At 38.3% G+C, this 12,927-nt stretch overlaps 1 protein-coding gene across 1 annotated transcript; it reads right to left on the minus strand.

Moving 5' to 3' along the window:
* Positions 1-5,115: 5,115 nt before the first annotated feature.
* TMEM158 (transmembrane protein 158) lies at positions 5,116-7,184 on the minus strand. The gene has a single exon (XM_039336124.1). The coding sequence runs from the start codon at positions 6,566-6,568 to the stop codon at positions 5,681-5,683; it is 888 nt and encodes a 295-aa protein (XP_039192058.1). The 5' UTR covers positions 6,569-7,184; the 3' UTR covers positions 5,116-5,680.
* Between the last annotated feature and the right edge of the window lie 5,743 nt (positions 7,185-12,927).

Consider the following 12,927-nt stretch of genomic DNA (forward strand, 5'->3'; position numbering starts at 1 on the left):
AAATGATTTGTGTTTGGGAGAGATACCCTGCAATTTATGCATATCATATCATGTAATCAGCATCCTTCTGCCAAATGTACATGCTTTACCTCTGATAGTCAACATACACTATTCCTGGCTCAGCCTGCTTTTCATATGGCATCCCTATTTTGGATCTACTTAGAAGAAAAAGGTTTTATGTATCCCCCAAAAGTTAGATACAAATGAAACATAAGATTTCCATCTATATCTCTCCCATCTGCAGTCTTTAGTGGTAATCAAAGATGAATGTTTGCCATTCTGATCCTTGGTGAAAATTTAGAGTTGGTAAAATCTAAAGCAGCTTCAGTGGTATGTAGCTCATGCATTGAAGAAATACTCAATTGGCCATAAAAGTTATCTCAAAGTGCTTTCTGCTCTTCTCACAATCTTTTTTTTATGTCTTTTCTCTCTAAATCTATATTCCTTTTAAAAGATGAAATATGGCAGTTCAGGATGTGCTTTTAGCATCCTTTGTGTCTCCATCTTCACATTGCCCAGCAATCTCCAAAAGTTCTTCAATAACCTGAAATGCAGTTTTTTCCAGGAAACCCTTGCTTTGCACTGAATAAAATGTAATTTGTCTTTACAGAGGGAAATCTATCAAAATATGTGTAATTTGACAGGTATGGTTCAATAAGCACTTAACAAAGCAGGAATTACATCCAACTGTTATCTAGAAGAAAAAAGATCATGCTGACATTAAAACTGAGTCACAGAAAAGTATTCTTCAAGACAGTTAAATAACTACTCTATTATCATTTAAGATAATCTAAATCCAGATTCCTTGTATATATGGCTTTGTAGAATGTGGTAACTTCTAATTTGAAATAGCTTCAAAACACTGTAAAAAGCCTAAATAATTTCAGTAACAAATGCTAACCTCTATTTCTAAAACAGCCTTCCCTAACCTGATACCAGCAGTTAGGCTGTGACTTCCCAAGTAACATCAGGACATCTGATTTAGAACAGAGTTCTAAATAGTGGAAGGACAGCAGTGATATTCAACCGATAAAACCATTTAGTACAGTATTCCCTTTTATACCCGTATCCTATTTTCACAATCTATGAAACAACAAACTTTCCAATGTACATCCCTTAGTGACTGATGTACTGAACAGAGAGCTCTGCTTAATTATCGTAGCTAATAATGTTCACAGTGTAGGGCAATACCTCTTTGACTTACACTAATGCCTCTCCCCCAAAAAATATATTACTTAGCTGGGAGTCTGCTATGTGATCCCAGGGCTCTTACCTGACTGGTAAGGTAAAAAGGAACCATTTCTGGAGGAACCATTTCTGTACTGTTGCCAGGAAAACAGTATGGATGACCTTTAGTAGTCACCAGGAGTCAATCTTGTCTTAAAGAAAGTCTTACATTTATCTGAAAATGGTTGGTAAACATACTGTAGAACCAATTGTTAGGTAATGTTCTAAATCTAAAGACAAGGGATCACATTCTGGAACAATACCTTTCTTAAGCAATGTACTGTGAGATTTCTTATCTGAAATAAACTGAATGCTGAGTGATTTCACTAGTGACCTTAGATTTTAATATTAGGTACCGGTAGTATTTTTCATTGCTCTAAATTATTGTGTGTTTTTTTAAAAAATATAACCAGTTGCTTTTCCATAAGGAACATATTTTAACACAACTCATTCTGTATTTTCTATTTTTATTTATTTTTTGTTTCAATATTTACTTACTGGTATTGGCATTTTTTTCTGCCCATTTTCCATGGGTTTTTAAAAATGTTTTGTTTGTCTGAAAACTGATTCTTTCACTGAAGGATCAAGTATCATCCAAAAATTGGATATCATCATCTTGCCTTCTAGATTTTTGCAAAGTGAGTATTTACCTGCAGTAAAACAAGTTTAATTAAAATCAGAAAATAAGCATCTATTTTCATTCAGAATGTGTTTTTCATGCAATTTACATGATATTTGTAAATATTGATTACAAAGGAAAACAAAATGTAAATTCAAAGACCAAGAAAATTTTAAATGAATCAGATATTAGCTGATAGAACTTAACTTTGTCATAAACTTAAATTAACTGTAAATTAAATTAACTGTTCAGGTCCTGAGTGATTTGCAGTTATGCTAGCACATTATTTGCATTAATTTTAGTAACCCTCATAACTATAATTAATACTACCATAACTTTACTAACAAAATTACAAGTTTCACTTTTCATCCCTTTTGCAGAACTAAGTTAACAAACTATCCATGAGTTTTCTGTTTAGCTATACCAAGCTATGTTCAAATATATATTAATTGAAACTTTACACACTCTTGTGAAATATTAGTTCCTTTTTCTAGATGACAATTAAATTGGATTATTTGGAAGTGTATCTCACCTATATTAGTTTTGGGTATACTCAGCTGTGTCTCTTCACCTGCTGTCACTTTTTATTACTTCTGATACTAAATCAGGCTTGTAGATCTATCTATAAAGACTCGCTGGAATTTTTAAATTATTTTTTGTCCCATCTGTTAAGAGCTTTTTTGATGTTCTATTTCATGCACCCTATTTTTATCCCATATTTTATCTGCTTCCGCCATTTTCTATTTTGCTTTAGTTTCGCTCAACCAAAAATGTGGCAATGCTCACTGCCTGTTTGTCTTCAATTTTTGACTATCTGCAGTAAAAAAAACAAAAGTATTTATTAGTGTAGTTTTAATGTAATCTGTATTGCATCAAGTCCTAAAAGTTATCCATGCAGTAAACTAAAATGCTGTATAAACTAAAATGCTGTATTTATGGCCATTTACTCTCAAGTGGTTCATAGCATTTTCTAGCATCACCCAGCCAACACTGTGAAAAACTTGCTATTAATTGTATCAGCAAAATATTTGGATCACTGTAAAAAATGCTCTTAAGACACTAGTGTGGACACTATTCATTTTTTAAATGAGGAAGTTCATAAGTTCATTTTCCTTAATTTACCAATGTGGATTAGCTTTGGAAAATGATCAGAACAATCATTATATAACAGCGGAAGATATTTATATCCTGATCTGCAGCAAAGGGCAGTTTGTCAGTATTTTACATTTGAATTAGGTATTTTACATTTTTAAATAGTATGGAAAAATGTTTTAGAATTGTTCTGCTTTCTATATTTCTTTAAGCTCTTTTTCCTTTTTAAATTATTTCAGTGCTACATTATGTTTTATATTGTTTATATACTTGTGAATGTGTATACTTAATTAATTTGGTATTAAAACAAAATACAATATATAAAAATATAAAAAACTTGATCAGAAATAAAATAGCCTCTATGAAATCACAAAGGAAAAATAATGTTGAATTGGTGAAGATCAGTTCAATTCTAAAATAAACAGAGTAATTGAAGAATTGTTATATCTTAAAATTTGATTTCTGAATACACATAATGATGGAAGTAACGATCATAAGCTAAAATCCATTTCACAATAACTCTTTATGTGAAAATGCCTCAAATGAGCACAAACTAAAAATCATCATATTGAAGACTTCCACACAAGTATTTGTGTTGAAAAAAAAATCTTGCTTGCAGTTAAGCAAACTTGTGGAAATTATAAACTACCTTGAAGTTGCCAATAAAGCCAACTGCATTTTCTTGTAGATGTTGCCAGAAAAATAAGGCAAAACCACCATTTTGTAAATCGAATAATATTCAACTTCCAAAAAAAAAAAAGTTAACTTGCATGCAACCTGATGCTGTAAATATTTAGAAATAACTGTTGTTATATTATATAGTGTTTATTTTACAAATATAATTAAAATTAAAGTCTTACAACTGAATCTTTAAAACATTTCTACTGAAATCTCATAAGACCAAATGAAATCTTAAACATACCATCCAGCTGCTTGTTTTACTCCACAGAGAAAAATATGCTATAAAATGCCATTCCATGAAAACTCAAACTTAGCCCCAGTAAATTACAAGGTTTAATTTCCTTACACTCTAATGTAAATTTGTTTCAGTTTATTTGCTGAATTTGTCTGTCTTCTGCTACTTATGATGAAGGAATATATACAGTTCACAGTGGACGTTGAATATTATAATCTGATTAATTAGGAGTATATCTCAGGCTAAATACATATTTTTAAGAGTATCTAAACTGACAAAATTGTTCTTTCATTTTTTCCTCTTGAGAGTCCAATGTCATATGAATATTATGATGCAAATCGTAATATGAAAAAATATATTTGCACACTTCTCTCCATAATTTTCTCTGGTTTGACTGAGAAGCAATTAGAAAAAAATGGATTATTGTTTTGAACAATTTCATAATAATGTGCAGGAAAACATTAAAAATATAAGGCCTATAAATTATTTAAAATATACAAATAATTGCTGTATTTAAGTTATTGCTAAAACTTAAATTACAAAATGTATGACTTTTTTTTCAATTTATCCAGGTTGAACCCTATTTTTTCAAATTTAACAGAATCGACATTCTGAATTAGAAGAATCTTACTTGAATGTACATTTAGTTGGCAATTGTCTCAAAGAGGTTTTTAATAAATGGGGTAGGGGACTTTAGGCTAGATATGCTTATTATAAATTACATACAACCAAGAATTCTGCACACAATGTACTCCGCATCGGCAACCTATTAATGGTAGTTTTCTTGTTACTAGGAAAAGGGAGATAAAACAAGATATCACACCAGAAATTAGACAGTCTTATCCATGTAGCATCCCCTAGATATGCTACAACTGTTGAATTCTTTGCCATATTTAAGTTGGAGAAGGCAGTTTTATCAATCTTTTCAACTTTTGACTTACCAAATCAGAAAAATAAAGGAATGATTATCCATCATTTCACAGTGTGTTTTATATTGAAAGTTGAGGATAAAGGGAGGCCCTAATGCTCTGTTTCTTCCTCTATTTGATTTGTACTTACAAAATCACTTTGATAGAAAAATACCATGCAAATTCTGGACACTTCAGCAAAGAAAATCTATATTAAAGTTTGAACAGATTTACACAAGAAATCAGACAGTATCTCTAATAAGAACCAATCACCCCACACCCCACACACACACCCCACACAGACACACACACACACAGACACACACACACACACACACACACAGAGAGAGAGAGAGAGAGAGAGAGAGAGAGAGAGAGAGAGAGAGAGAGACTAAAATTCAGACCCACCAAATATTGTGTTAGCAAATTTAAGTCCTGTCAAAAAGTTTTTTTTAGTAAATTTACATTTGCAAAGACAAATTTGTATTTATATACAAATAACTTACAACTACTGCAAAGTGTACTGGACTTCTGTGTGCATTGCTACTAAAATATTGACTTAGAAGAGTTTCTTTTTAAATATATTTAAGCAAATACACAGGTTCTGGTAATTTTATCAGATATGAATTTGAGCACATTATAAATGTACCTATAAACTCTCATACGTAAACTAACTAGAAGCAGGTATAGGTTGCTTTTCAAAAGAATTACTGGCAAGAAATCAATCCAGTTTGAAAATTTCTACCTAACTCCAGTCTTCTATATCCAACATTAAGAAGATGGCTTTAACGTAAAATTTTACAAAATAGATTCCTTTTAACATTAAAAAAAATCAATTTTTTATAGCAACATTCCCAATCCAGAGCCCCACAACGATACAACCCGGGTCACATCGGACCAGATGCAGGAGGAAGGCGGTCATTTTGCTGCAGTTGTTCCAGATGTCGAGGTGGGGGCACTCCTCCGCTGCTCCATGCCGTTGGGCAAAAAGCCGGCGATGATGGGCACCGGCCAGATGAGGGCGGCCACGCTCCACACAATGATGACCAGAGTCATGAAACAGGCCACCAGGGTGGACTCGATGGGCTTGCGGTTCATCCTCCAACCGGGATCCCCCTTGAGATCCTCCAAGCTGAAATCCAGACAGCAGAAGTGGAGGCGTTCCCCTTGCTGCCAAGGCTGTCCATGGTCCGGAGTGGACCAGGAGTAGAGGGCAGCCGAAGGAGGAGACGACGCGGCTGGGTTGGAGGCGCCCGGACGAAGCCGACCGACGCGCCTACCTCGCGCCCAGCTGCAGCCCACGCATAGGCGGAGGTCTTGCTGGACGCCACCAGCTGCCAGTCCGATATGCTCAATAAGCAACGGCGGCCCGACGCGGTGAAAGGCGGCCGAGAAAAAGGCGCGCCTGCCGGGGCCACTCGTGGAAAAGAGCACGAGGTCACACTGGAAGCCCAGCGGGCTCCAACGCACCAGCAATGAGCTTAGCATCTGTCTCTGCACGCTGATGTTGCATGCCGGCTCCTCGCGGGGCTGTTGCTGCTGGGGCGCGGAGCGAGGTGACCCAGGTGAAGGGGTAGCTGCAGCCGCCGCCGCCGCGGTGGCCTCTCCTAGCCCTTCCTCGATCTTGGTCGGAAACGCGCCCCCATTTACAAAGGACTTGGGAGAGGAAGAGGAGTTGAGAGGCGGCAGGGTGAGTCCTGGCGGCTCCTTTCGTCCGGATTCTGAAGAAGCCGAGGGAGACCAGCCTCGGCAGGGAAAGGATGACGCTAAAACGGCCAACAGTGCCGGGAGAAAGGGCAGCAGCATGGCACGGACTTAGAGGAATGTCCGAGGAGGGGAACGAGATTGCATGGCGCTGCTACGGCGACGGCTGTCGGTTTCCATTTAGGAAGCGCGAGCAAGGCTGGCCGCGAGAAAAGGGAGTGGCGGAGAGAGGGTGGAGGCGAGGCGGTCGCCGTTGAGATACGAGGCGAATGCGCGCGTGGGGGCGAAGAGCATAGAGCGTCAAAAACGGCGGCAGCGGCGGCAATAATTCCCAGTTTTCCTTCCCTTTGGATTAAACTCTCAGCCAGGGCGACCCCCCCCCCCACTTCGCTCTCAGCAGCCAATGGGCAGCTTCTCTGAATCGCTAATTCCACTGGATCACCGTCCAGGCAGCAGTTTGCTCCCTCTCAATCGCCGCCCAGGATTCCCCTCTCGCTGCCTAACATGAAGGAGTTTCCCTGATTTCGTCACTGTAGGATCTCCCTGCACCCCACCCCTCAAATGAAACGGCTGGCGCGGGGCTTTTCATTGGGAAGACAATTCTTATCCCTTGCTTCATCTCTGATGTATGGAACATCCTTTCTGCCACCCCAAAGGCCATTTCCATTCACCGATTTTTTCTACTGTAGAGCTTCCACTTCAGTTTTAAATTCGTTTTTCCTACCACGACAACCTCCATACAATCTGTGGGAAGTCAGCCCCCTAGAGAAGGAAATATTAAAAGGGCAGAAAAATGTATTTCCTCAAAGGATCTTAAAGAGACAGAAAAGTATGCCCAGTTTTCTTAATATCCCCAAGTCTTCTTCCTCCAAGCAGAAACCAGCTCTGTAGAAATGCAAATGTAAATAATCCAGGAAGGTTGGGGGCCTCCCGCTAGAAGATTAAGAAGACAAAGACACCTAAAATCTACATACCCTACCCAAATTCTAAGACGGGACACAATAGGATTAACCTATAGATGCCAAAAGGACACAAGTCAAAATACATGACATAGGAAATACAAAGCCTCAAACAGGAACAGGAAATAACCTCTTAAGAGCTCCAGAGGGTATGAAAACCTACTCCCTGCATGTGCTCTCTCTTTTTCTTCCAGAGCCATTGTTCTGTCTAGCTCTCTTCTTCAATAAACTGCAATCTTCTTTCTAAAGCAGTTGCCATGTTGTTTATTCCCGGCTTGGACTGAACCATGATGAAGACTTTTCCTTAAACAATTTTTTCCTTCAACAAACCCTTGATGCCATTCATCCCTGGTCCCTCCTCAGCCCAGCATTTAATAGCACAGTGTGCAAAATGTATGCTGCTCTCAGTCTTTTGCCCCAGATGTGATTATAGCCACAACTGTAATCAGTTTTCTTCTTTTGGATTACTTGGTCAGCAGCCATGGTGGCTCTATGGTTAGAATGCAATATTGCCAAAAGGAGTTCTATTGTCATCAGTTCAAGGTTGACTCAGCCTTCCATCCTTCTGAGATCAGAAAAATGAGGACCCAAATTGTTGGGAGCAACAGAGAGTGCTGAAAAACACTATGAAGTGATATATAGGTCTAAGTCAGAGGTCTGCAATCTTAAACACTCAAAGAGCCACTTGGACCTGTTTCCCAGAGAAAAGAAAACACTGGGAGCTGCAAAACTTGTGTGTGCATGCGTGCATGTGCACGTGAGGGGGGAAGCTTGATTGAAGAGTTTAATTAAAAAGAAATAGAAGCTGCTGTGCATGAGTTCTTTCTCTTTCCTCTCTTTCTCTCCCTCGTTCTCTTTCCTCTCTCCCTTTCTCTCTCTCTTCTCCCCTCTTTCCTCTCTTTTTCTCTCCCTCTCCCTTTCTCTCTTTCCTCTCTCTCCTTCTCTCTCTCCCTCTACCTCTCTTTCTCCCTCCCTCTCTCTCTCTCTATCCCTCTCTCTCTCTCTTTCTCTCTCTCCCCCCTCTCTCTCCCTCTCTCCCATCTTCTGCTCAACTGGCAAGCTGGCTTCAAGCTGTTCTCCAACAAGCTGACACACATTCTTATTGGGCTGGCTCTCTCCTGCCCTTCTTGCTTCCTGCAGAGATGCAGCCAAGGCAGGAGCCCCGTCCAATAAGCTTGTCGAAGAACAACATGAGGCCACTCTCTTTTTTACAGAGAGAGAGAGAGAGAGAGAGAGGGAGGGAGAGAGAAAGAGAAGGGAAGCACAAGTGCCTTTCTCTGTTTCTGTCTCTCTCTCTTTGCAAATGGCAGAGGAGGCTGGGAGCCGCAGGAGAAGGCTCAAAGAGCCACATGTGGCTCTGGAGCCACGGGTTGCTGACCCGTGGTTTAAGTGCTAAGTGCTATTGCTACCCATTCACAGAAAAAAAAAGACTAAGTTTAAATGTGCAGAGAAAAAAAAGACTAAGTTCAGATTTGGGGCAGAACCAGGCAGCAGCTGAATCTAAGCCTAGCTTCCACTGGGAATCCTTCTGATAATGGGATTCCCTAATAGAAACAGTGGACAGTGTTTGATGAGCAGTGGGGAGGCCAAGGTTTCAGTGCACCCTAAATGACAACAGCTATTCACCTAGTCTTTCTCTCAGCCCAGCTTACCACATGGGGTTGTTGTGGAAGAGAGTATGTGTGAAATAAGCACTATGTTTCTTGCATTGCGTTTTTGAATGAATGTAAATCATGATAATGATGATGATGATAATGTAGCAGTCTACCCAATGCTTCCCACTATATATGTATACAGCTAAATAACAGACACAACGTGAGGGCAGAACAGGAATACAGAGAGAGACCACACATAAATAAATATGGACCAATCCTGATTACTACCTAAGAGTGCACATGTGCGCACGCACACACACATACGCACACACACACAAGTGCAACATTTTGCATTTGTAGCTACACAGAACAAAATATAGCTACTTTCTATAGCAGACATGTCAAACTTGCGATGTCACGTGACGTCACGCAACGTATCAGGACAGTTTTGCCATTGCTGGCAATGGGATGGGCGCAGCTTCCATATGACGCATCCAGCCTGTGGGCCAGCAGTTTGACACCTGTTCTATAACCATTGATGATAAAAGGACTAGAAGGAATTCAGAAAACCTTTTAAATTTAGGATATTTATCTGTACTGAGTATAAGCTCCATTGCTTCTCCCAAGCTATGTTACTGACTCTCGCCTTCCCTCATCTATCCAGAACAAAACACAGAAAAAGGATAGTTTTAGCTTGTGATAAAATAAGATTTAACATAAAAGATCAAGACGCCAGCTTAAATACACAAACCCAAACTTTGACTACAACTAAAGAATCTACAATGCAGAAGATAACAGAAGAAGTAGGACATTCAAATATTAAGACAGAGGACGCAATTGACCAACAAGTGCAGCTGATGGAAAATCCAGAAAAGGAAGTGACAACACTGAAAATGGAAATGACTTTCTATATAAACCAGAAGAAATTTGAAAAAGAAGAAGAACAGATTGAATGGAAGACAAACATATCAGGCCAAGCATGGGGAATTGGAATAACAGGGAGACAACCTAACATCTACAAATGGGCTAGTCCAGACAGGTCAAACACAAGGCCCGGGGGCCGGATGCGGACAGGAGCCAATGTCCAATTTCGTGGTGGCCATCTATGCTGAAATGCATTTAATCTTAGCTCCACAAGTCCATCTGGAAACAACGAGGAATCAGCCCCTGCCACGTTGGCCCCACCCCCTGGGTGCATGCTGGGGATGTGTCACCCTTTGTGAGGAATGAAGAAATGCACCATCGCCTGGAAGTGGCCAGCAAATGGCCCTCGCCTACTTCACATATCTGGCTTGATAGGCTCTGCCCTGGTCCCACCCCTTTCTGCCAGAGACTCTCAGATCTGTCCCACTCCTGCCCAGGTCCCCACAGGCACTCTTCACGCGAGTGATGTAGAGCTGGCCACACCCACTCCATCCATGCCCACCGAGTAGGCCGCATCCACCTTGACACACCCACCCAGCCCCCTGAGGGCAACTGCAATGCTGATGCGGCCCTCAATGAAATTGAGTTTGACACCCCTGGGCTAGTCGTTCCAAAGAAATGGCAATTAAATGGTCTCCTTTATTTCAACATATATAATAATAGAGGGAGATCTATTTGACGATCTAAAAGCATTGGTAAGAAAGCCTAGTTGGCAAAGGAAGAAAGCCAGAATAAGGTTGAAGAAAATTGGGGTTTTAACTGATTAGGGGGGATTTCACATTATTAATTAGAAGGTTAAAGGGAGAAGTTGAGATAATGGGAATTCTGATCATTAGATTTAAACTACTTGGAAATTAGTTGAAAATAAGAACTCTATCTGTTTAATATTTAAAAATTAGACCTAAAAGGAAAAAGAAAATTAATTATTATGAATATGTTTGATTTATTAACCCAGGTAATATATATAATGGTTTTGATTTATTAAAGGGGATATTGTATTATTAACTGGAAGATTTAATATGGTGGGAAATAGATAACTTTTAGGAAATAGAACAAAATTATATTCCAATAGATAAAATGTGTATTTTGGATATTAGATTTTGTTATTAATTGAGATAAGGAAAATGTTGGTTACCCAAGGCTTGAAAATTATAAATATCAAAGTTTAAATTGGAATATTGATGAGAAATTAAAAATTGGGTAAAAATTAATAACAGGATAAGGATTGTCTATGAAGATTGAATGTAATTAAGATATGTATAAGCTAAAAAATTATTGATAAATGTAATAATGATGTTTTTATTGAGTTGATATAATAAGAATTGTACTAGCTTGAATACTAGACAGCAAATATTAAGGGAAAAAGAGAAGAAATATATATATATATTTTAAAACAAGTTTTATTGGTTTTTTCATTTTACAAACAAGTGCTTAAGAAACAACGTGGTGGCAGGGCAATCAATTGTCCACAAAACAGAGTCATACTCATAAAATTCAGATTAAATCATTAAACAATCCCTCTCTTTTCCCTCTAATGACATATTATATTCAAATTGATATATTTCAAAACAACTAAATCAATCATAACAATCCTCAATAACCTTTCATCCAAATAAATCCACAAATCCAAATCCTGTATTAAGCTTAGCTATTTCAATTACTATATTCCATATTTCTAATCTAAATACATAATTAACCCTTCGGGAGTCTCCCCATTACCTTTTTCCTTAACATATTCAATAAATATTTATTAATATCATTTCACTTTATAATCTAACAATCAACCCCTCAATATCTGTATCAAATTTCTTTAACCTCCTCCCAAAATTACTATATCCAAAACATATTAATACATAGACAAACAACTTATTATTATGTTCCAATCTTTAATTAAATTTTATTCAATCTAACATCTTATTTAACTGTCTCAATCCATATCTAATAAGCCTTTTAAACCCATTACATAAAGCCTTAAGTCACACTCTTAAATCTTATTCTAGCTTTCCATTTATGCCAAACAGGTTTCCATAACAACGCCTCTATATCAATGAACAAGTCACTTTTTATGCCTTGTAGTATCCTTTGAATCAAACAGAGACGTCCTCTTTTCTGTTTTAGAGACTTAGCTCCTTTGTAAGTAATTCCTTGTTGTTTTGAAAGGTCAAATCTCCACATTTGAAACTGTTGAATAGCAGGCTAGTAGAAGTAGTGTATACCTTTTTTTAATGAAAATTATCAGCACTTTTGATCAGTGACGTCATCAAAGTAAACAAGCCCACGTGCTGATTACGTCAACAGGGCACAGCCCTAAAAGGAAGTGACGTGCTCAGCCCCCACCCTCCGGATGTGACGTTTTGGCCTAATCCCATCAAGATTGGCAGTCAATCCTCTGGGTACATGATTAGGTTAACCCTAGACTAATTCTATGGACATTCAAAACCAAAAAGAGCTAAGTAAAGTGAATAATTAGCAGAGGCCTGTGTTTTTGGGGAACAAGCCCTACTTTGGGGAGCTGTTAACCCTAGACTATTTCTATGGACATTCAAAACCCAAAAGAGCTAAGTGAATAATTAGCAGAGGCCTGTGTTTTTGGGAAACAAGCCCTACTTTGGGGAGCTGTGAAATAAAAAATAAAAAAAGGCTTTTTATTTCTAATCATTCTAGCCTAACGATGCTTTTAATTTTTGTGGAGTTTTAAAAATCAGTGCCTCAAAAGCTGGGGAAAAAGAAGCCCCTGAAAGGCAGCCAGAGCCTGCATTTAACCCCTTTTTTCTAAAAGATATTTTTTTCTAAAAGGTATTTATGTCTAGGTGGTTTTAAAAGCATTTCCTCGAATGCAGGGGGAAAAACAAACAAACACAGCCCCTTTTAAAACCCACAGCTGGTTTTTACCTTTGTAAAAAATCTAAACACACATATTTTGCCATTTGTACCCTGAATAAAATTTATTCTGCCCGCCTTCCCACTATAGCAAAAGACAAGG

The sequence above is a fragment of the Crotalus tigris genome, unplaced genomic scaffold (assembly GCF_016545835.1).
Source record: "Crotalus tigris isolate CLP2741 ecotype Arizona unplaced genomic scaffold, ASM1654583v1 scf7180000017666.27876245, whole genome shotgun sequence".
In the NCBI taxonomy this organism is placed as follows: domain Eukaryota; kingdom Metazoa; phylum Chordata; class Lepidosauria; order Squamata; family Viperidae; genus Crotalus; species Crotalus tigris.